The sequence below is a fragment of the Drosophila pseudoobscura genome, chromosome 4 (assembly GCF_009870125.1).
Source record: "Drosophila pseudoobscura strain MV-25-SWS-2005 chromosome 4, UCI_Dpse_MV25, whole genome shotgun sequence".
Lineage (NCBI taxonomy): Eukaryota > Metazoa > Arthropoda > Insecta > Diptera > Drosophilidae > Drosophila > Drosophila pseudoobscura.
The window spans coordinates 26,579,001-26,606,866 of record NC_046681.1 but is presented as its reverse complement, the minus strand read 5'-3'; the positions used below and the strand labels follow the sequence as shown (position 1 = coordinate 26,606,866).

Below are 27,866 nucleotides of genomic sequence, written 5' to 3'. Positions count from 1 at the left end.
CTTGCCCGCCGCCTGGAAACATAACGGCAGTTAGTTTCGTGGCGGGAGAGCGACAGAGAGAGAGAGCGCGCGCATCAAATCGCGTTATGTGCTTTTTATTGCTTTGACTTTGCCGTCGGCAGAACACACGCATCGAGAGAGTGGGCGAGTAAGACAGAGACAGAAACAGAAACCGAGCCGGAGCGAGGACAGAGAGCAGGCGCGCTCTTGTTGGATAAAATTACCGTTGGCTGTTGCCGTTTGCCGTTTACTGTTTTCCGTTCTTAGCGTCGCCATATTTGACTCTGGTGCGGGGCACAGGACTCGTCATACATCCTGCCGCCTCCTACATTATTCTCAGTTGCTGTTGTTGCTTTTTGTTTTCGCCTTAATTTACTTTGAATTCATAAATCAAATATTTGCATTACGAAATTGACGTCTTGAACGCGCGGTCGCAAAAGTATTCTTGTTCTGGCTGCAGCTCCAGCACCAACGCTCCTTCAAGGACTCCTGCGTGAATGAGCGAGCGTCTCTGTGTGTGGCAGTAGAGTGAGGCGAGCCGAGCGTCTCAGTGTGTGCCCCACACAGAGTGTGGCACTGCCAGTGCGTTTCGTGTGGGAGATAATCCCTAAAACAAACAAGAATCTGACCTGCAGCCGATTAGTGGGTGCCACGGCGGGAAGCAGCGGCATCTCGAACTTTGCCCCAAAAGAAGGCTCTTTGAAGTGCTGAAGAAATTTCGAATTCCATTTCAATATTAACTCAAGCTCAAGACATCAAAAAAGGAATATTAATTGCTTCTGGTAAACATTCGAAGAGCATCAGATCTACTTCTGGCAAATAAAACGAACATCTATCCTTCCGGTGATTGGCGACTTTCGTCCTTGTTTTGAGGTAAGTCTAAATATATTTACACACCTTTCATCTTTGTCTGTTAATTGTTGTTTGTGCAACGTCCAATGGTTTGGCATTTAGATATTCAATAATGAAATTGATTTGTATTTGGTAAATGTTTGTATGAAAATTATGAATGACTTTTCATCCAAATGGAATTTACGAGAGTTCTAATCGGTGTTGGTTATTATCGGGAATGGTTTTTAACTATGGAGTTAAAACAGCAGTTAACTGGAAAGTTATTGGCACTTGTCTGAAAAAATAAAAATGTAATTAAAATCACAATATCTAAACTTTAAATATTATATTTCTTCTATTGTATGAAGAATATTATCATCCTAGAAAACCGATTTTGTTCAAAATTATCATATTCATTACTTTGCAAAATCGATATTCGGTAAGAATAAATTTCTAAAGTCTATTACTCCATAAACAGAAGATCGGAATAGAAGGAGCAAAATATATATATTTTTCAGATAGTTATTCTCTAATAATTTTAAACATTTTAATCTCCCATAACTAAAAGACTTAATCCGATTTGAATTGGCGCAATTTATAGTCCTACAGCTAGTTTTCCAACCTTGCCCAATACAAAATTTCATTGACATGGTTTTCAGGCCAGTAAGGAAAATATCTCTCCCCTCAGACGCCTCTGACAAAAAAAAGCCACTAGCCCCCTGGGGAAATGCCCAGAAACCAACAGAACTGAATTATTTAAGCCAGCGACTGTTAAATGCCAACTAGCGGCTAAGCCAGGCACTCGACTGCTTGCTTGCCACTTGCCCCAGTGGCGGACATGGACACCAGGCCGAAAAAAGGGAGCCCCTCGAGCGGGGGTGGGGGGCACGACTGTGCTCGGGCTTTGTTGCCCCCAAAGGCAACTTCACCAAGGATCAGACGTGTGTGACTCTGTGTGTGTGAAATGAAATGGAAAGTGTCCTTAGAAGCCGCCAACGGAGCGCGACAATCTGTCAAATGTTCAGTTGTTGTCGCCTGTCGGCGGGTGTCGTCTGTCGTCTGTCGCCTGTCGCTGGCTGGTCGTCTGTCAATTGTTAATGTCACAGACGCCCAGCAGGATGGAAACAAAGATTCTCCTGAGGATGGGAACCACCTCGGGAAGCTTCACTTCACTTAACATGAGGTTTTTGGCCTGTTTAACTTTCGTTTTGCCTGTTGGCGTTCTTTATTTTTAATTGGGATTTCTGGCGCTGCGGCTGGTTAGAGGCCCAACGCCTTGACAGGACTCGTTCTAGCTCTCGCCCTCGCTTTGTGGTCTCCACGCCTGAGTGAGCACCGTCCACAGTCTGGTCCTTGCTGGGGGTAAATCTTACTTCAGTCTTACAGCTACAGCCACGTGGTTGCTCCTGCTCACTCCCTCCAAATGCGCTTTTGAATCAAACACAATATGCAGAAGTCCTTCAAGGGTTTGAGGAGCCCTCTGGTTGGGGTTCTACAAAGCGTTTACCAATTTCTTGCTTCTATTTTGTGGTTTTTTTCCTTTTTGGTTTTTTGATTTCCTGACACGGGTAAGCCGGCAATCATTGTGACATTTTAATTGTTTATTTGCACAGAGCTCTTGCGGCCTGCCCTCGCTTATCCTGCAGGATTTTATATCCTGCTGTACTCGGAAGCGTAGCAGGAGCTATAGTCCTGAGTCCTGCAGCCCACTAAAGTGCTTGAGTTGCGTTGCCAACTTGCATATATTTTCATAAAAGATTTAGCGGGTGAGAGCAGTTTTTGTGTGTGTGTGCCCTCTGAGGAATTGAGTTCTCTGGTCCGTTGTGGTGGTCCTGCGGTGGAGAGTCCTTTGCTTTTGTCATGCTCTCCACTCTCCTGGTTAATGTACATTGGTTAATGTAAATATTTGCCTTTTGTTGTCACTTGAAGAGCTCTTCACTGCTGTTTATTATTAGTTCCCTTTTTTATTTGTGCTTTATTTTATTTGGTTTAATTCGGGGCTTTCCAGAGGACACGCATGTCGTTGGATGCTAAACCAAAAATGTGTGGAAATTATTTATAAGATGAACGAAAATGCGGACATTATTCATGATTTTTTCAAACTTTAAATATAATATTTAAATACAATTTGGTTAGTGCAAAAATGTAACTAAATTTCGGATTACAAAAAAAGTTGTACAAATCTATAAATTTTCCAGACATATATAGCTTTATCCTTTTTACCTCTAACTATTATCCAATACATAAACATGTGATTTTTAAGTACAGAAATTTGATTTAAATTTAGAGAAAGATCCCTATTTTTGCAGCCGAAATTCTATAAAATGAAAATGATAGGATTATTCAATTATTCATATATATCCTATGATGAATAAATGCATGAACTTTATCATAAATATGGCAAAAGAGCAATCCATTTTCCAGTTAATATTTGACCGAAAACAGTATACTTCCCTTATTCTTTTCTAAGCACAAATAATGAGCAAATTAGGAAGCATCTGCTGCCTAATAAAATGAACAAATTTAAATTACATATATTCAACCATAAAAAGGCATTTCATATTCCCATCTTTCAATCCCCTTCTAAAAAAATATGGTTGCCTTGGCACCCCGTACCTTTCTTAATTAAGTCAGCTTATCTGATGTATCTCTTACATATCTCTGACTTTATATCATATCAATATTTAATAATAAAAAGAACTCCCCCTCCCTAAGCCTCGACCGAATCGCTCAACGCGTTGGGCATCACTTGAACAGCCCGTGCGTCAGTCAGCTGGAAAAAAAGAATGGTTAAAAAATCAACATAATCAACTTGTAAGTACAACAGTGGCACACACGGAGAGAGCTCTGAACCACCACCGAAAATCGAGCAATAAACTTCCATAGCTCTGGGCACCCTCATAATGTGTCTGGTTTGAACTCAATCAAACAGTTCAGGCCTAATAAACCAGATACCAGAATGGATGGTTGGATGCTTGGATGGCTGCATATGGAAGTTTATTAGATACAAATTCTATGGATTGTTGGATATTTCTGGCTGCTGTTAAATGACTGCCCACTCCCCTGACTTTCAAAAATAAACATAGACGACAACCATTTTGCTGTTCTGATGTTGGTGTTGCTCTATTTTTTGGCCGCTTCTGGGTGCCCCCGATAAGGGGGTAGGAAATGGCAGAGGCTGGCATCGCCATGTGTAGCCATTTTTTTGTAACAACTGGTGATCCAGGATCAGGACCACGTCGATAAGTAACCCCTATAGGGCATTCAGGACTGCTGATTCAAGTGCGCAAAAAAGGAACTCTCTACAGAGAAGGAAACCTGGGGTTCGTTCGTTTGAAAAACCCGCAATTAAGTCTGCGTTTATGTAGTTTATGTAGGACTCACTCACTCTCTCTCGCTCACCCTCTCTGTTTCGATTCCTGTAACTTTTTGTTTATTATGCCTAATTGCAGTTACTCCATCATCATCGTAGTTCTGTCCTTGTGCGCTTTTGTCTGCGCTCCTTTTGCAGCTGCTTTCATTCTGTTCGGTTCTGTTCTTTGTTCTTTTTTTTGTGTTCTCTCTTTTTGGATGTACCACATGGCGCATGCTTTATATCGCACTGAAGTCAAAGTTTGTCGAGGCGTTCCCCCGAGCCACTTGCATGCTTAGATATTTGCATTATTTGCCACTTTTTTTTCTACTCTCAGTACAGCTCTAAAAATAACTTTGGGCCTCGTTAGGGGTTTTTCTCTCGCTTTGGATTCCACTTTTTCCTGTGGCGAAAATTGTTAGTTTCGAGCCGAGAAAAAAGTGTGGAACTTGCTCGACTGTGCACAGTGGGTCACATTTTTACTCACAATCGATAGTGCAAAAGAAAAGGGTTAAATAAATGGGGTAGTATGGGATGCGACTCCTTAGGGGGTTAGGTTCTTGCGTAGTAGATCTCAGTGTGCAGAATGGGAATATGTACTTGTTTTTTTGAGCTGCGTTGAACTTGTTTCTCAATTGGTTAATGCTCGCATGGAATATGTGTTCTCAGTCTGTTGTTCGTAGTGCGAATGGCACTGTAGAGGGGTTTACAAATGAGATCTGAATAGGGTTGAACCATAGATTGATCAGAGATAGAGGAGAGTTCTAAAAATGATTGAATAAAAGGTGCACATGGGATGAACTAGAGATGAACAAGAGATAGATATTACAGGGATGCTGGAAAGATGCGTTCTATTGATCAGAGATAGAAAAGAGTTCTCTCGAAAATGGACAAAATGTGGACTAGAGAGCAATGGAAAGTATCTACTAATGAAAGGATCTGAAGGAGAGGACTAGATATTCAGGCTCTTGCAAGCCAGATACTATGTACCAGGATCAGTTATTTACATACTCGTATGTTAAACAGCAAGAGACTTCTATAATATTCATAAAGTGGGAATAAAATACAGAATGAATAAAAACTGATAAAATTAGAAGGAACCAAGAACCAAGAAAGATACAACTGATTTCTGTTTGAGTGTGTCTTTTATATCTCCAAAAGATCTTTCCTTGATCAACAGAAAGATCTCGGACTCAATTTATTAGTTCAAGATTGTTCCAATCCAATTTTCCACTTTCTTTAGTGCTGACCTGGAAAAGAGCTTTCAGCACAAAATGCTCCACTTCTGCACAATCTGAGTTCCATGGCAGCAGGCCTTAAGCGAAACCCTTCATGAAAATCATTTAAAAAGAGATTAGCAACATGCAAAAGTCAGCCAGTCAGACAGGCCGCAGCAGAGGTCGATGAAAAGTAAATTATAGTGCACAATGCCAGCCAGAGATAGACGGGGGCTGGAACCCAGACTGTCGGCAAATTACCTCCCAGTAAATGGGGAATTTATACATAAAATGCGCGCCAAGAAGAACATCGTTTTTGGTTAGGGGTCTGTGTCGGGGTCTCGTCTGACTCGAATGATTGCACATTTGAAGGCGTACCAGTGGAACCAAAATGGCGGAATTGCATTTGATTTAGATGTGTACTTGCATGTGTATCTATGGGTGTGTGTGTATCTTTGTTTGTGGATGATTTGCGTGTGCGGCGCTGATCATTTGACAAGCGACAACAAATTGCCGCGTTTCTATAATAGGAAAGGTTACCTACGTGAACATGTACGTGTACGTGTATCTCATGGATAAATCAACCCTCTATAAAAATACATACATATATACATACATATATTCGTAGAAGAGAGAGGGGCAGAGGTAGAGGCCCTGCATCATTCTGTCAATATTTGCATTGGCCGTGTAAACAGTTTTAATAGGCTGTTTATCAGCTAGTTTGCCACTGCGCTGCGAAATGTATCTACCAGATACACGCGTACTTGTACTTGACAGCTGTTGCAATTTACGCTTGAACTGCGCGATTCAAAAATGTACGCTTTATTTGCGTTTGGGCTTGCGGCAGTCGAGATTTCTCCATCCACTTCACTCCACTCCACTCCACACCACTCTCACTCTCCTCTCTAGCGTTTTTCTCTAGTTTGCTTAATGTATCTTGTAGATACTTATGATGGTATTTGCCCTGTGCAAATAGTTTTGAAGAGGGCGCCAATTTGTTTGCCGTTTGTCAGTTTACTTTTAATTGAAAATTACACTTTTTCCAAAAACACAAATTCCCCCGTTGAGGTTTTTGATAAACACAACACACAAAGTGAATGAGAGAGAGAATAAGACATGTTTGTTCTGCTTAATGAGGTTGAAAGTGGGTGGTGAGATCAGGGAATTCCCTGCCCCTATACCAATTTAATATCAAACCAAAACATGTTTAACATTTGTAAAGCATTTGATAAAATACAAGCATCTCTCAGTGATGATGTTCTTTAAGTTCCAAGAAACTCAAGGTTGGTTTTCAACTTTTATAATCTATTTTTTTTTTATATAATCAAAAAACAAGAAATCTTTAATCCAATGCAGTGGATGGAATGCCTGAGAATACTTTAGAATCCAACAACAAAATTCATGTCGTGTGCAAGGTGAAGCACATAGAAAAGGGTTGGCTTGGATCAAATAGCGCAACCACTTCTGATCCGATGCATAGACTACATAGACTGCATTATTGATTACAAATATATGACCAACATCGGAACTCGTTTTTTTCACATTCTCTACACCAAGCCCGCACTTATATATGTATATCCATCTGATCTTCCACTTCAACTGTGTTTCATTCCAAACTCTTATAGTCGTGATCAAGAAGATCCTTAAGTGCATTCAATTCATTTGGCCCAAATTGTATATAGAGTATATAGAAAAGTAAAGCAAAACAAAGCAAAATAAAATTAGAATATAAAATGTGATTTTGGTTGCAACCCTTGCGGGGATCGAACCCGCGACCTTTGGATTAGAAGTCCAACGCGCTATCCGCTGCGCCAAAGGGTCTAACAGACAACGGGCGGCATTTTACGCACGAAAAACATCAACGGAATCCGAAAAAACTAAAATGCTAGGATCCGAAATAAACAAATATCAAACAGAAGTCTAGGAAACAATGAAGAAATCATTTAGTAAATATACACGAACTTATGAGAGCAGCAAACATCTATCGAGGCTCTCTATGAAACACCTATTTAAATACAAAATGTTGTGCGGGTTTCGTTTGCTTTGGTTCTATTCCACAGATGTCTGTGGTGCGTGTTAATTATTTATAGAACAATGCGAATATTCAGGTATACATACAAAAGTATCTGCATAAATTGCCGCTGGCTGGAACTTGTTGTCGTCTGCTTAATGTCTTTTTGGTTAATCAATAGATCCCCCGATTGAGATTATGCTAAGGAACTCTTAAGGAACTCTCCCCCTAAAACGTGCAGCTCTGTTGGAACGGGCATTCAAGTGCTCAATTGGTGCCTTTCATTTGGTTTCTTTTCTCAGTTCAGTTCGGTTCGGTTCAGCTGGGGTACGGTCTTTGGTACGCTTTCTTATCAACCCGCTGAGATCTTCATGCGCTTTTAGCTAATATAGGGGTGAGAGGTTTGAGTAGGGGTTGTGTCCTGGAGGGTTCATTCTCTATCGTGACTCTCGGCAATTACTCAAAGCATTCGCTTGGCTGTTGCTACTTTCAGTTTGTTAACAAATTAATCAAATTGAACCAGACACTGGACCTGCCACCCGCTCAAGCCCTTCTCCAACCCCTATCTATGAAATTCCTTAAATAGAGTAATCGTCGAAATGTGAAAATTTACCCATTTGAAGTCCACAGTTTTATATCTCTTGCTTATCTTTCCGCGCTTTCGTTTTCGACTTCATTGAAAGTGTCCCCTTTTTTTTACTCTGGGGGAGTTTTCTCACTTGTTTTTCATTGTCCTGCTACGTGATTTATCTACACCTTCCGACGGTTTTATTTCTGGCGGTATACGTGTACGTGTCCGGTGTACTGTGTGCCCTGAGGGCAGATTATGCAAAACATTTTCTGCTTGCACTCGAGGCGGATATTAAATTTTATTGCTCATGTTGCCATGGACTCTGGCTCTGTGGGGGAGTCCTTGGAGTCGGGAGGAGTGGCTGATTCCATTGTTGCGCTCATTGAGCACTGAAGTGGCCGTTTGGTCAATTAGCCTGGACTTCTCGTAATAGGAATGTGTGCAGTTTTTTATGGGGGGCAAACGCGAATGGACACCCAGCAGGAGATGGTTCCATTTGGCAGGAAGAATGACACAGTTCTAGGATTGAAAGTTGGTTTAAAGACTCTCTAAAATTGTATATTTGAGTTCGTTTTTGAAAAGGGTCAAGTGCTTATAGATCAAAAAAATTTCACAGCTGTGAAACAACAGCTAACAGAAAATGGAATATTAGAGGTCGTACTTAAGGAACAAATTTTAGGAACTTTTCCAGAGGCATAGAAGAAGTCCTAACGATTCTCAATAAAACGTTATCAAATTGCACAAAGATCTAATAGATTTTCACCCCCCCCATCCTGAACTTTCCTCATCATTTCTCTTCATAACAACTTTATTACAAAATCCCAGAGGATCATTGAAAACCCTGCAGAGTTCCAGCTGTTTACAAAATATTCTTAAAGGTGGTACAGTTCCTCTTTGAAGAAAAATCTAATGTTTTTCCGTTGTCCTTAAACACTCTCAAAGATCGCACCTTGTCCTTGATTACTGTACCTTCAATTGCCTTACTATTATGCCCCTTATAAGAAGTTCATTAAACAGAGAGAGGCAGCTGCTGCCTCTCAATCTTAGCTCAATCACAAAAACCCTCAAAAGCAGATCGGATGACGTTCGGGCGAGGAATATGTATGCTGCTGCATGCAGCAGGCGCTACACGCCCCATAGATGACGCCTCCTAGAACCACACGGCACGCGCTATCCCGCCAAGGACAAGGACAAGGACATACGGGTTTCTATCGTGAAGTTATTTGCACATGTTCGGATGACAAGAGCGGGGCATGTTAATTGCTACATATGCGACACACACCAAGGTATCCGCCTACTCTGAGGGGGAAGAAGTGTGCTGCTAGGAGCTGTGACTGTGCCTGGGCCCCCGACCAACCCTCAGATAGAGACGGCGCTGATCCTTCCGGTGCCTCGAAGACAGGAAGCAATGTGCGCCGCTCTGCGAACAATTGTATTTATGCTGCGGCTGTGCCACTGAGATTCTTTTTCTCTCTGGTGGCAGCTGTCGACAGCGGTCTTGTCTCGCTCCTTGAAGTGGGCAGAAAAGGATAATCGAGCGACTTGTTTGCCCTTACTCAACGATCAACATCATTATCATTAACGTCGTTTCATACCGTTCCGTTCCGATCATCATCTTCCATGATTATCCTGGCGAAAACCGGTTGCCTCTTTTTTTTGGGGCGTTCACCATCCATCGTCCTGGCCTGACATTTGATTTCGCTTTCGGCGGAAATGCTTTTTCTTTCTACGGTTGTTGACACGCGATCCGATCCTGCTGTGGATCGGTGGAATGTCCTCTCGCCTTTAGAGCGTCTTCGGGGAGCGTCGGCGTGCGGCTTCTACTCTCATCCTGTTCGCGTCCTGGCGCGTGTGCCGCGCTTCCGGTTAATTATATTCGAACTGTGCAAAGAAGTCCTGCGAATGAAAGCGAAATTTTATGCTTTCAATTCTTGAATTAAATGCATATGTTCTCTCTCTCTGATTTCTGTTTTTTCCTCCTGTGCTCCCTATTCTGGCATGTCCTTTTGTGTAGGCTGTCAGTCGCCGTCGCCGTCGCAGTCGCAGCCCAGCTCCTGGCATTGTCCTTTGAGTGCTTTGCTAACTAAACAACTGCTCATTAATTGCTGGTTCTGTGCGCTTTTCTTTCATGCTCTCCAACGAAACGAAACTCCAAGACTACTACGAGTAGTCGCAGGACGATGATGACGAAGATGACGATGACGAGATTTTTGGCATTATAATTTGGCTCGTGCCAGCAGCTTGCTGTAATGCGAGTAGGCGACAGGATGTCGTTGTGTGCTCTCCCCTGTGGGCTCTAGGGAAGATTCCTATTCCATCCTTCAAGGTGACGCTTCTCTAGTGACTCTAGCGGGTTCTCCTCCTAAGATTGCGTTGATTTTTCATAAAAAGAAAACAGAAGGCAACAGAAGGGGAATTTAATGCTAAAAACCATAATTATATGCTTCTTGAATAATAATTGTGCAATGTTGTCAAGATTTTGTCAACATTTGTCATATTACACAACACATCTGATGGTAGAAGTAATTTTTTGCCTTTGGACAGCTGTCGGGTGTTACGAAAAGCATTTCAAATAAGACGATAACATTCACTATTCAAAAAGGAATGCTTCTGATTTTATAAATCCATGTCAAACGGGAGAATTATTTAAGAAACGAGTACTTGAAGGCAGTTCACTAATATGCTCTCGATCCCAAGAGGCTTTTACCAAAGACAATATATCTAAACAGTTAGATGAATAATGCCCATACGTTTCAATAGCTATATACAGCCAACCCGTGACATCTTGCTAGCTTTGCTTGTACCTATGAAAGGTGAGTTCTATATTAGGTATATATTGTGATCTATTGAGTTGAAGCAGGCCATTTAGGCAAAGAATATATTTCTGTAAAAGAGTCTTCTATGCATGCTCGTATAAATCAGTCCTACAGTTCTCTTTTATTAGTATAATCCCTTAATTCATTCAACATAAGGTCCAAATCCATTGAAAAACATATTCCCATCAATTTAACTGTCATAACCATTCAAGTCCCATGCCATTTTCCGTTTAAGCTAATTACCTTGTTACACCTTAAACCCCTTTTGGAAGCCGCTTGCCACTTCTACCCCTGCTTCTCCCTCTCTGGCACGACAAGCCCTAACAAAATATTTAACTATCATGTCAAAACAGGAACACGGTACCATATTCTCCCACGCTGTAGCAACAGGATTCATAATAGCAAATAAAACACTTCCCGAATGATTAGCATAAGGATATGAAATGTTGTTCGGTGGAAAAGCGGTGCCGTGTGCCGTCGCGTCGCTTCCTGTCATAAAAAAAGCAACAACATAACGCAGAGGGCGACACTTCCCCGGAACAAGCGCCGTACAAGGGTTGAGCGCCTGGGCGACAGGACCTGCCAGAACCAAAAAATATAAAAAACACGGAACTCAAACTAGACCGCGCGGCTGGGTCCAAGTCAAACGGTTGTCCGAGTCCCAAGAAAATGTTAAATTTTCAACGCGTGTCAACGTTTTTGGCTGGAAGTTGTGCCACTCCCTCTGCGCCTCCCACTCTGCCACACAGTGCCACAATGCCAGTGCGGTTAAGCGGGTTATGCAACATTTTGACATCTCTTTGGTGCTGGACACGCGACCCAGGGACCCGCAAGCGGGCCAATACAATTATAATTGCAACAAATTGAACGCCGCCACGCGGACACGCGTCTCTATTAGCTCATCTTCCGGTAGAACAGGGGGTGGAATGGTTGTGCGAGGGGGTGGTGGAGTGGCTGAGTTGGGCTTACTTTTTTTTTCCTTCAGCTCGATTTTCCCATTCGTTGTGTGCTTTTTTTTGTGTGTGTGTTTTCTGTCCTCATTGGTTGTTTGCTTGACTTCCTCTTTGGCTGATTTATTGGCTTTTACTTATTTCCGGTCATGTCCGGTTGCTTCTGGGTCTCCGCTTGGGTGGTGTCGTGTCCGGCGACACTTTAAGGGCAATTTCCCATAAGTACTTATTATTGGCTTTCTTTTGAGTCATTTCTGTGATGTGTTGGCGGTGACACATGCTGATGAAAAAATAGATTGGCAAAGGAATTCATGTGGATTTGCGGGATATTAATATTCATATATGGAAATAATTTTCTTGCATAAAAACTGGATGGAATAGGCATGACATATTATTTGAAAATTCAGCAAAAATGTTGTGTGCAGTTTTCCAATTTCAAAACATATTTTCATATCCTAATTCCAACAATACCTCTTCATTTAAACTTCCATTCTCAAAGAGTTCATCTTTTAACACTTTGACCCCAGGCTGCATTCCTTAACCGAACATATATCCACTGATTCCCACAATTATTGTGGTCTCTGTGCATATCCTTTCCTTAGGACAGGGATAACGAATAGTGTTTTGGTGTACCCTTTCTTGATTTAACCAAAATATTTAAGGCAAATATTTTCTAAGCTATGCATACATTTAAGCACAATTAAACGACTAAGCAGCCCAAATTACAGGCCTAATCCGAGCACAGGTTCCCTAGGCCTGGCCCAGAGCCCTTAGCGATGGGCACAATAGGGGCACCCACACACTTACCGAGGGGTACGTACATATAATGGTAGAAAGATCTATGGGGCTTAGGTAGCCGAACGGAATTGTCGGCCCTTTTCAAAGCTAGGGAAACCTTTCCCATTCCGTGTCCCTCTCCAGAGAACAATTGTGCACAAGTGCAGAGAGATGGAGAGGGAGAGAGATTTGGGAAACGTATTGACAGTATTTTGACATGTTTCGACTATATTTTGATGGGTTATTAGACAGCGGCAAACATAAATCCTTTGCTACCGCTCGGCGGTATCCCTATTGTTGTGTTCTCTCTCTTTCAGGGGTCTGTGTCCATAGTCCGGACATCGAATGGACCCAAATTAGCACAAATTACTGCCAAAATCCCTTGAGCGTTTCCACTCTGCACAAATCAATAGGTTTTTTGCAGAACATTTTCAGCTGGCAAAGTGTTTTTTTCTTGTTTAATATTGATCAATGATCTGATAAAACGTAATTTCCTAATTGTGGTTAATTTCTGCGGCTGACCTACGATCCACTGACCAGAGGTCCTTCAGATGCAGCTGCGGGTTTGCGCTTGAGGGCATCCTTTGGGTTGGGGTTGGAAATTATGTAAAATATTTGTGGGCATATGCAAAATTGATTAGGCAAGACCACCATGGGCAAGGGGAGATTGGTATAGGCGATAAGAGATTGCAAAGGATTTTGGAATAGTTTTGGATCAAAAATTACCGCTGTAAATGCAAGCATTACGTGGCAGGCTTAAAAGATCTGTGGTAGAGTAGTAATTATCAATATAAGATATACATAGATAACTATCAGTTGGACACTGTTTTACTGCACAGTAATCAAGATATTCAAAGGAATACGAAATTATTTCCATCCAATTCTAAACTCTATTAGATATTCTAAGTCTTTTTTTGCAATAAATACAATATCTTGTATTTGAAGTTCAACTAGTAAGGGAAGGAAATATTTATTTTGAAGGGTTTCAATAGAGATATATGTTCAAATATGATATGTGATCCATAATCCAACCAACATTCCCATTTCTCTTGGTTAACCCTATTCTGCCTCTAATCACTCAAAAATCGCTTTCCAACACCATCCCTCGAGATAATTATCTTCTTAAATACAATATTTGTTCCCATTAAATTTCCCATTAATAGGCCTCACATACCATACCATCCAATCCACTTAACATGATGCTCCCAAACCAATGCCAGAGCCTGAGCTAAGCCCCCCAGAATCCAAATCTCCACCTCCAGATAAATAACTTGCCTTCACACTCAATTTCGCTAATAAATATGTTTTGCCAATGTGGGCGAAAAATAATTCCCCAACCGCGTCACAACCCACCCCCATTCCCCCCCTCTCTGATATTTAATTTCCCTTAGCTAAGCCACAATTTCCGGTGACACCTACCAGGAATATGTATAAAGAGTAACGCCCCCAACAGACATCAAATCAGGAATTTTTCGAAGCTGTCCAAATGCGGAAAGAAATTATGACAGACGGGAGGAGAGTAGAAGAGAGGGTGGTGCTGTAGGTTGGGGGTAGGGAAATGCCAGCATACGCATCGAAAGCCAATTAGGGAAAAAAAGTAAATCACGCGTCACATGCGAAAATCTTTCATTCATTGTGGCTGGAAGGGAGAGAGGACATATCCCAACCACTTCAAACGACCTCGAAACAGACAAAGAAATCTACCAACGAACCAACCACACACACGCACACACAGATATACCACACATGTACAGTAGTCATCCCACCCCCAACCCTTGGAGGAAGCCCAGAAGGAAGCCGAACAAGTGCCAAAAGCTGATTTCCACTGTAATTACAATTCACACTCCTCTCCCCCTCAGAGACAGGGTGGACAGGGGAGGCAAGGACTTATAGCCGGCAAAGGGGAGAAATAAAAACCATCCTGTAAATGTGTTCTTTTTGTTTGGCAGCACTTAAGCGATGGCCTCCCCACCCCTGCACCATCCATAGCAGAAAACCAAGCCAAACATTTAGCTTATTATTTCGACTAAAAGATACCCCTTATTTGGTTTTATTTATTAGGTTCTAGGCAGATCCCATACAAACTTTTAATACTTCGAAAGGATGAATATATATGACTGATCAAGAAAATTTCGCTCATCACAATACCATACTATAATATGTAATATTTATGCGATTGCAATGAATTTTGGTGAATAGGTAGATTACTTTAATATTTGTAAATTGTAGACACCACAGCCTTTTCTGAATTTGGAAATTCGAAAAAGACAACAAAATTAGATCAGCGATTACATGTTGCTTATAAACACTTTGAATGCTCCTCATCTTATTGTTTCCATAATACATTCCATTAGTTCTTCATTCCGATCGCGATCACTTTTAACAAATAAAAGGAAAGCATTGTAGATACCACAAGTTGTTGTAGATTTTTACTTAACTGTGCACAACAAATCCTCTAATATCGAATTTTTTTAAATATTCTATATCCATTATGGGATTTAATGTAACAAACATTTATAGAAAATTAATATACCCTTCAACATCTCGGAATACCTGGTATAAACAGATTCTGAGAATGATGAGGAGGCTGAGCGTGGTGGGGGAAGGAGTCTGAGGATGATGATGAGTTGTCGTGTAACCCACAAAACAGACACACCCACTCGGCATAGAATGGTGTGGAGATGGTGGGTGGGTGTGTCTGGTGTTTCTCTGTGTCGGTGGTGGTGGTGCAGGGAAAAAACTCTTTTTGCATTACGACTCATGGCTGGGTGGTTTTTCGGCCTTCTGTGTGGGCGTCAAACGCGTGTCAGGCCTACCACTAAATAAACAAAGAGCCATCCTTGAGGGGGAGGCAATAGAAATGTCACAAACAAACCGATTAAACAAGTACTTTTCAAACAAACACCCACAGAAAAAAAGAGGACTGAATCAAAGACCGAATCAGAGCCCGAACCCGAACCCAAACCCAAACCCTAACCCAGACGCACAACGAAATCAAACAATAACCAAAAAGTTTCCAAGGGTGACCCAAAGCCAACCCAGCAACCCTTTGCAAAGTTCATCTAAAACATTTCCCATTTTCCTGGGACTTCCGATGCTGATATACCGGAGATGACATCGGTTTGTGGGTCACGCGCCGGAAATAATTTCGGCTCTCATCTTTTTGGCATTAGCAATCTGCTCAATATGTTAATGCCTGCTTAAGCCTATTACTGTCCATTAAAAAATTATTTCTCCTTTACCAGAAAGGGATTCGGTTTTTTAAGATTTGTGCAAATTTCATGTTTAAAGGATAGTTTAAACGGAGGAAAAGTGTGCCGGAATATGTCAAATGCATGTTCGAAATGTAAATTTCTATTATCTGTTGATGCGATTAGTCGGTCAACGGGGTTTGGTCCATAATTGGCATGGTCATCTCATATGCGTGCTCTAGATGGTGGGAAATAATAATAATTGGGTTGAAGGTGTGATATAAATAAATTGTAAAAGGGTGCTGGGATGGGTTGTCAGTGGCAGAAGGAGTTAAACCGTTGGAAAAGCTGTTTATGAGAGTTTAAAAAGGGAGTCTTGGGGGAATGGGAATGGCTGTGGATGGGCTATGTTTTCCTGGATGAAACTTAAGGGAAGATTTTAGCAGGTTTTACACGGATTTAACCTCATGGATAAATATAACAGTAGACTAGAATACAATCAGAAAATTATATAGATAGAGATAGATGGAGGCGACTTTCCATCTATAGATATTCCTGATGTAAAGCATTGATAACTTTCTTTCCATTGAGCTAGCATTTCTTTGAGATGTAGCTGTGATCCACAAATACATTTTTCTGACTATCCCTTTGCAGCTTATCAAACTTAAGATTGATTTGTAGTTCCTACAATTTCCCCAAAGGAATCTCTATAAAACAATTAAACTATTCGCTCATCCAAACATGCATTCACCCAAGAAATAGAAGAGCTCTTATTCTCAGGACATGGACACATTCCCTCCTTTGTGTGTTCCCATTGCTTTGGTCTAATTTGTGGGTGTTATGGGGAATTAACCTCTTAATGAACTAATTTACTCAAGATTAAGATGGCAAACAAAGGAGGCGACCGCAGCTAATTGTAAAAGAGAGAGAGAGAGAGAGATGGAGTGAAATGGAAACAGGAATTGGAAGGAGCGGGACATGGTAGGGACATGGACATGTCCTCAGGTCCTAGGTAAAAGATCTGAGATATGAACCGAGCAAATTGCCAGGCGGTTAATCTATTTAAACGCGCCAAATACGCGCGACACAAAAGCAGGCAAAAAGATAGATCATGGTCGAGTGCACAGATTTAGGGATATAGCGGATCAAAGGAGGAACAGGCCACACGAAATCCGTCTATGGCCAGCACCCAGACAATGGCCTAAACTCGTCTAATTGCGCGCCTATGAATTGGTCAGGAGCAAAAGCAGTAGCAAAATCTGTAGCAGAACCAGGAGCAGAAGAGAATGGAGAAAGAGAAACCTGCCAAGCCGATTGTTGAGATCTGCTTCGTTCCCTTTCGCTTTCCCACTCCAGCGAACATCCCTTAATCTGTGTGTTGGTAATCGGTAATCGGCGTAGCATGAGCAGGAGCAGGAGTAGGGGCAGAAGGAAGGACAATACAGCGGCCGAAATCTTTTTGAACTTTTACTTGAGCGCAAAAGAAGGTTAGCAAAATATTATTATAAACCTTCGGAACCCATAGCCCACATAAACATGGTTCTACTCGTGTCTGCCTGGACAGACCGCATAGGAGAGTCCTGTATCCTGTGCGTGTGTGTTTACTCTTGAATGAACCGAAAACATTTCAATTTGACAATCGTAATGGAGGCAAGGAGGAAGCGGCTCAGCGCTAATATAGGCAGGATTTGCAGGATTACATCAATTGTAAAATTGGTCAAACACCGCAATTGTTTCATTTCTCAAATCGGATATTCCGTTGCCCCAGGGGACACTCACCCACACACATAATCATAGATACAGATACAGATACAAGCCAAAGGCAGCTGTTGAGTTTCCCTTTGGTCCGGCAGGAGAGGCTCTCATCACTGGCCATTGTCCAGCGGCTGGGACTCGTCCTAGTTACACATATGCATAGACGACATAGACCCGCTTAAGTAACCAAATGTATCTCATGGATACACGCACTCACTCACTCAATCTGGAACTCGGGGAAGGAGACAGGAATGGGAACGGGAACGGGGACGGACCTCTTGTATAATGCCTTGTAATCGCCCATGGCTTACCGCACAGATTATGCAAGCCACGAGAACACTGCGAACACGCTCATTGATTGGGTTCATTGGAAAAACTCTCTGTTATGCATGGTCTCTTATGCATTTCCCTTCCATCAAAGCCCCCAGCTTTCCACTCTCGAAGGTGTAAATCTTCAATTTTAAGGTTAATTCGATGTGGCAGGAAATGTGAGTTGTGCAAATGTTTTATTGGTTTAGTAGAGCAGTCAGAGGGCGTACCGGCGTACGGCAGTAGTAGGTGCGATAGCTAAAAGGTTGCCAAGTACGCGTATAGGAAATGGTGTGCAGATTGGAAAACGAAAGATTTGTGATCTGAGTTGCTAGACTTGAAACGGAGCCTTTTTATGTGTAATAGTTTATCATTCGAAATATTTTAAGGGAACCATTGATTATCTACTGAAAATATATAACTATGAGCAAGTGAAATGTCTGATTTCCTATTTCTACTATCCTATGAAAGTATTTTACAATATTAAAATTTAAAAAAATTCAATGGTATCTTTAATCTGGGCTAAACTATTACAAAGAGAAACCTAGTCTTTCTATCTATAGATTCTTTATCTACATATCCAAAATATATTTATAATCAAAATCGCTTTACCCTCCCTCCGTTATTTCCACCCCCATACCATTATAAACCCTTTAAATCCATTGCGCACCAATACTCACACAAATATCCCTACTTTTGGACGCTTTGAAATACTCTCTCTGTTCATAATTTATGTTTGTCCAAAATGAGCTTCAGGCACTCAAAATTAAAAAAAGCCTAAAAATAAATGCGAAATCCACAACCATTTTGCAAACTCATTAAAAATTAAAAAAAACACAGGACAGGGCAAGGAAGCAAAAAAAGGACATGAAGCCTGGTGAAACAAACAAAAAGAGCTTGCACTCGTACTCACTCTTGCCTTCTCCCTCCTTCGCACTGTGTGTCCCACTCTGGCATTCTGTGTTACCTTTGCACTCTGCACTATTTGCATCTCTGTCCGTCTCCCTCTTTTGCACTTTTGCAGGCTCTTTTTTTGTAGTTGTTGTTGCTCTGATATTTTATTTTTGCACTTTTTGCGAGACTTTCAAGCTTTTTGTTTTTGTAGTTTGCTGCTTGCTGGTGCTGCTGCGCTGCTCTGCATTTACAGTTAGTCCACTCTGCCAGACCATTGCACTCCTCTCCCCGTTTTCCACAGCCTCTCTGGCTCTTTCATCGTCCACTGTATTCTTCTCCTCCTATCGGATCGCCGCCTTCCCTGTCACCTCTTTTTGCTGCCTCTCTTCCTGAGTGTGTGTGCTTGTTTGCGTATGCGAGAGCAGCGTGTTTGGTCATGCTTGCATGGCCTTTGAATCGCAATGAATGAGAGAGAGGGAAAGTATGAGAGCAGATGGAGCAGGAGAGGAATTACCAGTTCGTTGCCAGCAGAGGTGGTCAGCAGAGGGAGAGAAACCGAAGCTGAGAGCGTAGAGCATGAGTGGGAGGGAGTAGCGGATGGACCAGGTGGATGGGCAGCCCCAAGGTGTATTTATATGTGGTGAGGCGCTCCCTTTATTAAATGTAGCCTATTTTGTATGTTGCTTATTTCCTTCTTGGATCGCTTACTGAAAAAAAAAAACATATGTATGAACATCTCAAAAGCAAACTTTGGAGAAACCTCACCTGGCTTTTTCAACTCTGGGATCACAAAAGGGGAGTAACTGAGGAAGTATGGTACGGATCTGAATAGCTGGAGTTAGAGGGAGTACTAAGCAGATGAAATGACAGAGTGAGCAAGATGTAGAGTAGCAGAGGGAGCAGAATGTGGATCTAAACAGTGGACGTACCGCCCCTGGGAAATAGGAGAGAGAGTTGTCGTTGTCGTTTTGGTTGGTGACGGCAAGGAGAGAGTGAGTGGTTAGAGGCCAGCAGTAGGGGCAGCTTCAGATGGAGACTGAATGGGGCCTTCAGAGGGAGCAGTATATGGCACAAAAGAGTGGACAGCCCCCAAGCGAACCGGAAATGCCATCGAGTGAGGTCAAGGTGGATCCCAGACCGTTGTCGTTTTGGCTGCTGAATATACAGCTTTTCCAGTGGCTTTTTTTGCTCATTTTATTTATTTAACTAAATGCAGATTGCACATTTCTACATCTGACAGTCATTTTGCAACAAAATGTGTATCTAATAGTCATCATGATGTTCTGGACGACGCTGATGATACATATACTATAGGGCATAGTTCGTTTGGGACTGTTTTATGATGAGTGACAAGTGAGTTTGTTGAAACAGCACTCGGACACGAGTTGCAAGCAAACAAGTCCACATGGAGGTTACACACACGAGTACCAGATAGACCCCGAATCTAGCGGGGAGGCCAATGCCAATGTGTGTGGGGATATGACCTTTTTTTGGTTGTCAGGGGCGTACATAAATATGTATGTTCTGCCGTTTACTATGGAGAACTTAAAGAATAAGATTATTCAAGTCTGTATATGTGAATTTTCATTTGATTTTACTGCAAATTGTTAAAAATTCGTATCTAATATATAAGTTTAGAGAATTTGCTCTTAAATTTCCATTGTTCTGCTTCCCTTCTCTTTAGCCTTGTTGCATTTTCGACTATATACCACTTATCCCACACTATCCTAAGTAGCATCCTCGCTTTCCTTTACCAAAAAACTACCATTTCAATAAGGATATCTAATCAACAATGGACTGATATTTGCATATCGATTTCCCGCACACACAAGAGTCGAGTCGCCACAATGAGCCCCAGTCGAGGATGTTTTCGTTTACATAAAAATGCAATGAAAATGGCGGCTACTGTGTATTTCCTTGCTCATCCTGCTCGCTCGCCCCGCGCCGCTGTCCCTTTTGCCCGTGGACCCCTAAAGAGTTGTGCTTTTGTGTGTCCCGTTAGCTGCAACTGCACAACTCCAGGATGCGCATTGCCAGGCCTCTCGGTTAGGGCTCTCGGAGAGCCCAGCTAGGCTCCCAGAGCAAACAAACTTGAAGAAAGTCGCGTGGGAGAGGAGATATCATCAAAATGAATATGAGATTATATTTGCCTAGTGCGCGGGGGATTCTTGAGCAGGGGAAAAGGCATACAACTTAAAGGAAACGAGAGATACATATATAAAATGAGATAGAGGGAGAGAGTACGAGTATCCTTGCCCGCTGGCAGGCGAGAGGTGAGCAAACAAAGACGCTGATAAAACGAAATGCCAAAACGACAATTGAAAGGCACAACAAAAGACAAGAGCGGCCCTAAAAGGGGGCTACATGGAGGGGGTTTCGACTGTTGGACTAGTGGGAAAAAGTCAACTCGAGAGGGAGTACCGGTTAGGGGTCTCCCTGGGCTGCCATTTTTTGGTGTCTGCGACTCATCCAAAATCAAGTGTGAAAGGAATACGGCCAAAGGTTGCATAGCCCTAGACTTCTCTTTCACACTCTCCTATCTGAGGCTGATTCTATCCCTCTTATTCCCCCTCACTCTCTTTCTACTCTCTTTCTCGTGCTGATTCACCCCCTCTTTGAATCTTCCTTTTGCTCTTCCCTCACGGCTCTATCTCGTATAAATATTTTAGGGGCGGTCTCTGCCTCTGCCTCTTTCCCTCTACCACTCTCTCTCTCTCTCTCCCTCTATCTTGCTCTCTCTTTTGCTCTACCTTTCTCTATAATATTCCAATTCGACATTTTGTCGTTTCATTCATAATGCAGTCGACGTCCTCCGTCGCTGTCGACGACAGCGTCAGGACCCCATCCAATCTGAACATCATTATGATGTTCTTCTTTCGCCGGACTCAAGCAGGCCATCCCGCTCTTTCCTTTGGCGAGGCTACCTCTCACTCTCTCTCTCCCCGTGCATCTGCCTTTCTCTCTCGCTCAGAGAATATCGGGGGTTGTTTTGCCATCCAACGCGCAACCCTCTGCCGAAGCAGGCTGCTCGTCCTTTTGCTCACTCCCAGCTGAGGTCCTGTCGGGCCTTTCGGGTGTGTTTGCGTGTGTTCTTTTCATATTTCTTAAGGCCCGCACTACCGTGTGTTTGCCATCATTCCGCTTCGGTCGCTGATCCTGTGCTGAACACAGCGCTTCCCACTGTCGCGTTCCGTATACGTATTCCTCCCGAACAAATAACTTTTTACGAGATAAAACAAGTGAAAAAGAACAAACTTTAAGCAAGTTGCCAATTGTCGTGTGTTTTAATAATTGTGTGGGAGCTATCAACCATCGAGTTATTTGAAGAGTGGCTGCAGAGTGTCTGTCGTCCACCCAACACGCATTGGATACCCACATAGGCAGCGCCTAAATATGGTTTACTTTGTACGTATCTATAAAGAGTATATCTACAATATATTATGCTTACTTCGGTGTTCTTCTCCGACGGGAAAATGATCATTGTATATATGTATATGCAGACCTGACAGTGGGTCAGCGGTAATTAAGCAGTGTCAGTACTTTTAAAGTTTTTAAAAATAATAATTATAAATTAAAATCAGCCAAAAGTTCAATATTCAAAAAAAAATCATTAACGAAGTGAAAATTCATCAGTGGTTCCACTTGTTTTGTATATTTAAATATTTAAAATCTTTCTATAGTCATCTCATATTTTTCAAACAAATGAAAAGCCTTGTTAAACATTAAAATTATTATAGATTTATTGGTATTACTTGAAGTTTTTAAAAGTTTTTAAAGTTTGTTTTCATCAAGAAACTATAGCGGAAATGAATTTTAATTTAGTATTCATTGGGAGTTAGCTGTAAAATATTGTTAGGAAACATTGAAATCATATATTTGGAAGAAATATATGATCTTAAACAGAACTACAAATAATGGAATTTCTTGTAACATGTTTTAAGTCCTGTCTGCCATCGATCTGCCTTCAATTAAGTTAATATCCAAACTCCCAAACTTGAGACAAAAGTCGCCCTCATTTTCTCTCCAAACATTAACATTGTTTTCTACACACACATTTAATAAGTCTGATTGCATAGTCGCACTCTTCAAGAGTTGCCCCAAACACAGAGAACTCTCAAGAGGCCACTAGAACACCCGAGCATAATTCGGGGCACTCAACCAAAACAGAACTACATATATGAACATGTACAATATATGGGTCCCAGCCCGGGGGAAAAGTGCCAAAGTTCCAATTGAAATGTTGTCCGTATCCGTCTCCGCCTCTGGGTTCGGGGTCAGCGTGTGAAATATGACCAGCCCCCTTTTTTAATCTTATTAATCTTAAACAACACTTAGAGAGAGAAACTACTCGGGGGACACGGAAAGTCAGAGTCAGAGTTAGCCTTGGCTATGTGTATGCTCTGTGCCCTCTAGAGCTACTTACTGAGGCGTCAAATCAAGTTAATTAAAAACGAAACTCTGAGGATGGAGGGTTAAGTTAAGGAAAGCGGTAATCGCACCGGATGTCGCACATTAGGAACACTCGAGAGCACATGTGGAAGATGGAGATGGCGACCGGGAGACCGGCAGACCGGGAGAGACTGAAAGACCTTACACTTGCAGCCAAGTGTAAACGATTTAATGATGTGCAAATAAAGCCAAGACCCGCGCCAAAAAAAAACAACAACAACCTTCGATTGGGAATAAGAGTATTCCCGGACTGTGTTATGATTGATGGCAATATGCTAAAAAGAAAAGCGAAAGAGTTGAGCCCTTGGGCTTTGTTTGGGTTAAGTGATGTGTGAGCCAGGGACCAGGTCCAGGACCGCGCACGGGTTAAAATAAATATATGCAAAAATTGGAAAATATCGGGGAATATACATATTAAACGCAAATGCGGTTTTGTTTTAATTGCAACCCGCTGACTGGCCATGAATGAGATGGCCGATCCCAGGCCAGGATAGGAAATGTCCTGCCGCTGGGAGCACGCCCTCTCTGCCTCGTAGGCTCTCCCTGGAGTTTGTTTTGCATCGCATTTGTGGCGCATTAGTTGCACTTGACTGATCCTGCCCCCGGGATACATCATAATACATATTACGTTGCATAACAATGGAGGCGTACGCGTAGGCCTTAGTATTAATTGATAACCCGTTGCTTAGTTTGCATACACACCAGATCGTAGAGAGCTCTCGACTCATTTCTATTCTTTCTTTTGTTTTGTTCTATTGCAGAGTCCGCGTGGCATGCAACCGTGTAGTCCAGCGGGCGTTATTGCAATGATGCCGCCATCGAAGAGTCCCGTCATGGAGAGCGCCGCCTCGGATCAGTCCGCCGTCGGCATGAACCAACAGAATACCACCAATAATGGCAGCAGCGATGCCAAGCGATCGTGTCCCCTGAAGTTCTCCATTGCCAAGATCATGGAGCCGGACCACAAGCCCCATCAGTCTGTGGCAGTGCTACCAGTGCAGCATCCATCCGCCATCCTGGTCGATGAGGAGGAAGAGGATGCCGACGTTGATGCCGATTCGGAGCGATCCTGCAGCCCCATTGAGGTGATCAGCCTGGAGCAGACACCCCACTCGGCGGCTGCCGTCAACTATGACTCCGCCTTCAAGAAGTACGTCCCCGGATCGGCGGGGGCTATCTCCTCCTCCGTGTCGCCCTCCGCCTCCGCCGTGCAGCAGTTTGTGAGTTCCCGCCACCAGGAGCTGCTCTCCCAGTATCCCCTGCTCTACTATGCCCCCAATCAGCTGATGTGTGCCGCTGCAGCCGCGCAGTACGCGGCCCTCACGGCCCAGCAGCAGACGCTGGCCAGTGCCGCCCACCTGAGCAGCTTCACTGCCTCCCTGAACGCCAGTCTCCACCATTCGCAGTCGCTGCGCCGCAACCTGGGGCATCCGCTGGCCGCGGCGGCGGCTGCGGCAGCCGCTGTCCAATCCCAACAGGTGCCCACGATACAGCAGACCCTCGAGAAGTCCCCGGTGGGGCAGAGAACCCCTCATGCCAGCGGCTTGTGTGCTCCCTCTTTGAAGCGAAAGCGATCGCAGCCAGAACAGGGCGAGACCACGCCACCACCAGCATCAGTGGCGTCAGCAGCAGGAGCAGGATCAACCACTCCCACTGCAGGACCCTCCTCCAGTACAGGTCCACGCTCCAGATCCCCTTCCCCACATGGCTCCATCGATGACAGCAGTCCGGGATCGGCGAACGGCGGCAAACCCAAGACCTTCTCCTGTTTGGAGTGCGGTAAGGTATTCAACGCCCACTACAATCTCACACGCCACATGCCCGTCCACACGGGGGCACGCCCCTTCGTGTGCAAAGTGTGCGGCAAGGGATTCCGACAGGCGTCAACATTGTGCCGCCACAAGATCATCCACACCTCGGAGAAGCCGCACAAGTGCCAGACCTGCGGCAAGGCCTTCAATCGCTCCTCCACCTTAAACACCCACGCGAGGATCCACGCGGGCTACAAGCCGTTCGTGTGCGAGTACTGCGGCAAGGGGTTCCACCAGAAGGGCAACTACAAGAACCACAAGCTCACCCACAGCGGGGAGAAGGCGTACAAGTGCAGCATCTGCAACAAGGCCTTCCACCAGATCTACAACCTCACCTTCCACATGCACACGCACAACGACAAGAAGCCCTACACGTGTCGCGTCTGCGCCAAGGGCTTCTGCCGCAACTTTGATCTCAAGAAGCATATGCGGAAGCTGCACGAGATCGGAGGGGATCTGCTGGACGATGATCTGCCGCCGGCCTACGAACGGAGGAGGGAGTACACCCGCCGCGAGCCCTTGTCCAGTTACAGTCAGGCCAGTCAGCTGACGCCGGACTCCTCCGAGGGCAGCATGTCGCCGCCCATCAATGTGACGACTCCTCCGCTGTCCAGTGCAGAGACAAGCAATCCCGCATGGCCACGCTCGCAGTACCAGTCGCCAGCAGGCTTCCATCCGCTAGCAGTGCCGCCCTCGAGTATCCATGGGGACTATCCCGGAGGATCGGCCTTCCTGCAGCTCGCACATCCCGCATCCCAGCAGCAGCACCAACCGCCGCATCCACAACAGCAGCAGCAGCAAAGGCTGTCTGCAGCCGCACTGGAGAATGTCCCATTCATAGCGAAAGTATTCTGACAGAGATACTATGCGGACAGTCTTAATTCGGCTTCAGCTACGGCTTCGATATCCACGACTGGCTCCACGGCCACGGTAACAACTACGGCAACATCCACCGCCACTTCGGCGGCCAGGAGCGATTTGCTCATCGATTGACTGCAGTTTGTGGCAGCGGCAGCCGCTGCAACCACAACCACCACAGCAACCGTTGTAAGCGATTCTCACGAAGTAGGGGAACCCCTGAGGGGTTCGACATCCCCAGAGCTAACCTGCACGGCCCTGAGCAGCGCTGTACGAGCCCTGAATGGACTCTTCTAGGATGAAGGAGATCCAGATACAGATCTACCCACCAGGACCCCCCAAAAAAGAACAACAGCCAACAAATGGTTTCAACTTGTGCAATACTCCCCACTCACTGATTATAATGAACCACCCGCTCAACACGCCCTCTATGATAACTCTTTCATATGTGTCCAAAGGTGTGTGTGTGTGTGATTATAACTGTATATAAAGAATAGCAATATAAGAATTGTTCCCCCTTAATAGATGTTGCATTCCCTTAGATATACTCACTTTACACCTAAGCATCGCTCTCTTTATGTGTAGATATATAGATACAAGTACGATCGTACGATCTAGATAGTTCTGAATGTCTCCCTACCCCACCACGCACTGAGTTCTGTGTAGATCGGCTACACAGATCCTCTGAAGTGCGCTTTGATATAGGAAATGTTTTCGGAATTGTCTACGAGCATCATCTGTTTTAGGGATCTATCAACCAATTTACATCATTGCAAATGTATCTTAGAGTTGTACTAGATTTAGCCCTCGATGTCTGTGTTTAATCCATGGCGAAAATTAAAGAACATTTTAACAAACGAATCGATGGATGCTTTGAAATTGTTTAGAACTTAAGTGATATTATTGATAATGTTTAAGCAATAAATCAATTCTTCAATTATTAAATGGAATATTGTTTTATTTTGGGAATGGAGGGCATCAAAGGTATGAGAAGGGTAGCTTCTGTGATAGATCATTCAAAATATGCATTAATTTATAGGTGTAGGATGCTATGCAAAGAATGGAATTAAGATGGAAATCTCAAAAATAAAGGACTTCGTTTTCATAATTGATTGGATGTGGTATTATGGCATGGATAAAATGTATGAACTGGAATTTAATTAATACTTGATTCAGTGTGATATGGCAGGAGTCTGGATACAAAATTTTATGGCTCTAGCTCGTAGTGTCGCTGAGAATTACGCGACGGGCAGACAGATATGGCTGAATTGGCTCTACTACATACATCTACTCTCCCCAAAAATCTACCCCTATACCTCATCCGAGTAAAGGGTATAAATACATATATGTCTGAAAATATGATAGATAATTATTTCTGAGAACTTGTTTGAATTTTGTAAACAGGCTTCCCTTTAAGTAATCTGAAACGACAAATCCTACTCCGGAACCATCTCTCTCTTCCCTGGCTCCATTTTAATTCCCTTCCCACACATATGCAAATAACTGAGCAACTGAATGAGGGATCCCCTTGAGATTGTTTGCGATCCTGGGAGTAAATAATGCAAATGGATGCGCTGCCAGCGCCTAATGAAAACAATTATTGCTGCATTACGCGAGAGAGTAGAGTCGCGTTTAATGGGCTCTAAACTGTCGTCCCGGCTGCCGCATGACATTTGCAACTTAATTAGTGGCGAGCTGCCTGGTTGTGCCTGCCCCCACTCGACACTCAACGGAGCCCAGTTCCACTCGGGGAACTCCGCAGGTGGCAAGGACTAAGGACACCAGAGGCAGGACCTGGCACACGCCAAAGTCATTTGCATAACGCTTTGATCTGCTGCTAAGAAAAAGGCGGCACAGAATCCGACTTGGTCTCTGTCTGGGACTGAAACTGAAACTGAAAGATGGAAGTCGGAGCTCTTGAGGCTGCTCATAAAAATGCAACACAGGCTGCGTGCCCTCTCTCGCCGTGTCTGCTAGGACTGCCGGCCCCTTGCTTGTGAGGATGTGTCACAAATGACAGTCAGAATATGTTTGGGCAGAGAGCAATTAATCAAATCGAGATGGGGAAATATTC

The 27,866-nt window shown here is 43.5% G+C and overlaps 1 protein-coding gene and 1 non-coding gene across 3 annotated transcripts; one reads left to right on the top strand and one right to left on the bottom strand.

Annotated features, from left to right (window-relative positions):
• Nucleotides 1-28: 28 nt before the first annotated feature.
• On the top strand, nucleotides 29-26,653 carry erm (earmuff). 2 transcript variants are annotated; one of them, XM_033380189.1, is made up of 2 exons: nucleotides 29-873; nucleotides 23,885-26,653. In XM_033380189.1, exon 2 carries the CDS (start codon nucleotides 23,897-23,899, stop codon nucleotides 25,787-25,789), a length of 1,893 nt encoding a protein of 630 aa, XP_033236080.1. In that variant the 5' UTR covers nucleotides 29-873; nucleotides 23,885-23,896; the 3' UTR covers nucleotides 25,790-26,653. The 2 variants fall into 2 exon arrangements, with proteins under 2 accessions (XP_033236080.1, XP_001356940.4); XM_001356904.4 differs by lacking the exon at nucleotides 29-873 and adding an exon at nucleotides 21,773-22,079.
• On the bottom strand, nucleotides 7,149-7,221 carry TRNAR-UCU (transfer RNA arginine (anticodon UCU)). Its single transcript has one exon. It is a non-coding gene; the product is annotated as a tRNA-Arg (tRNA).
• Nucleotides 26,654-27,866: the final 1,213 nt, after the last annotated feature.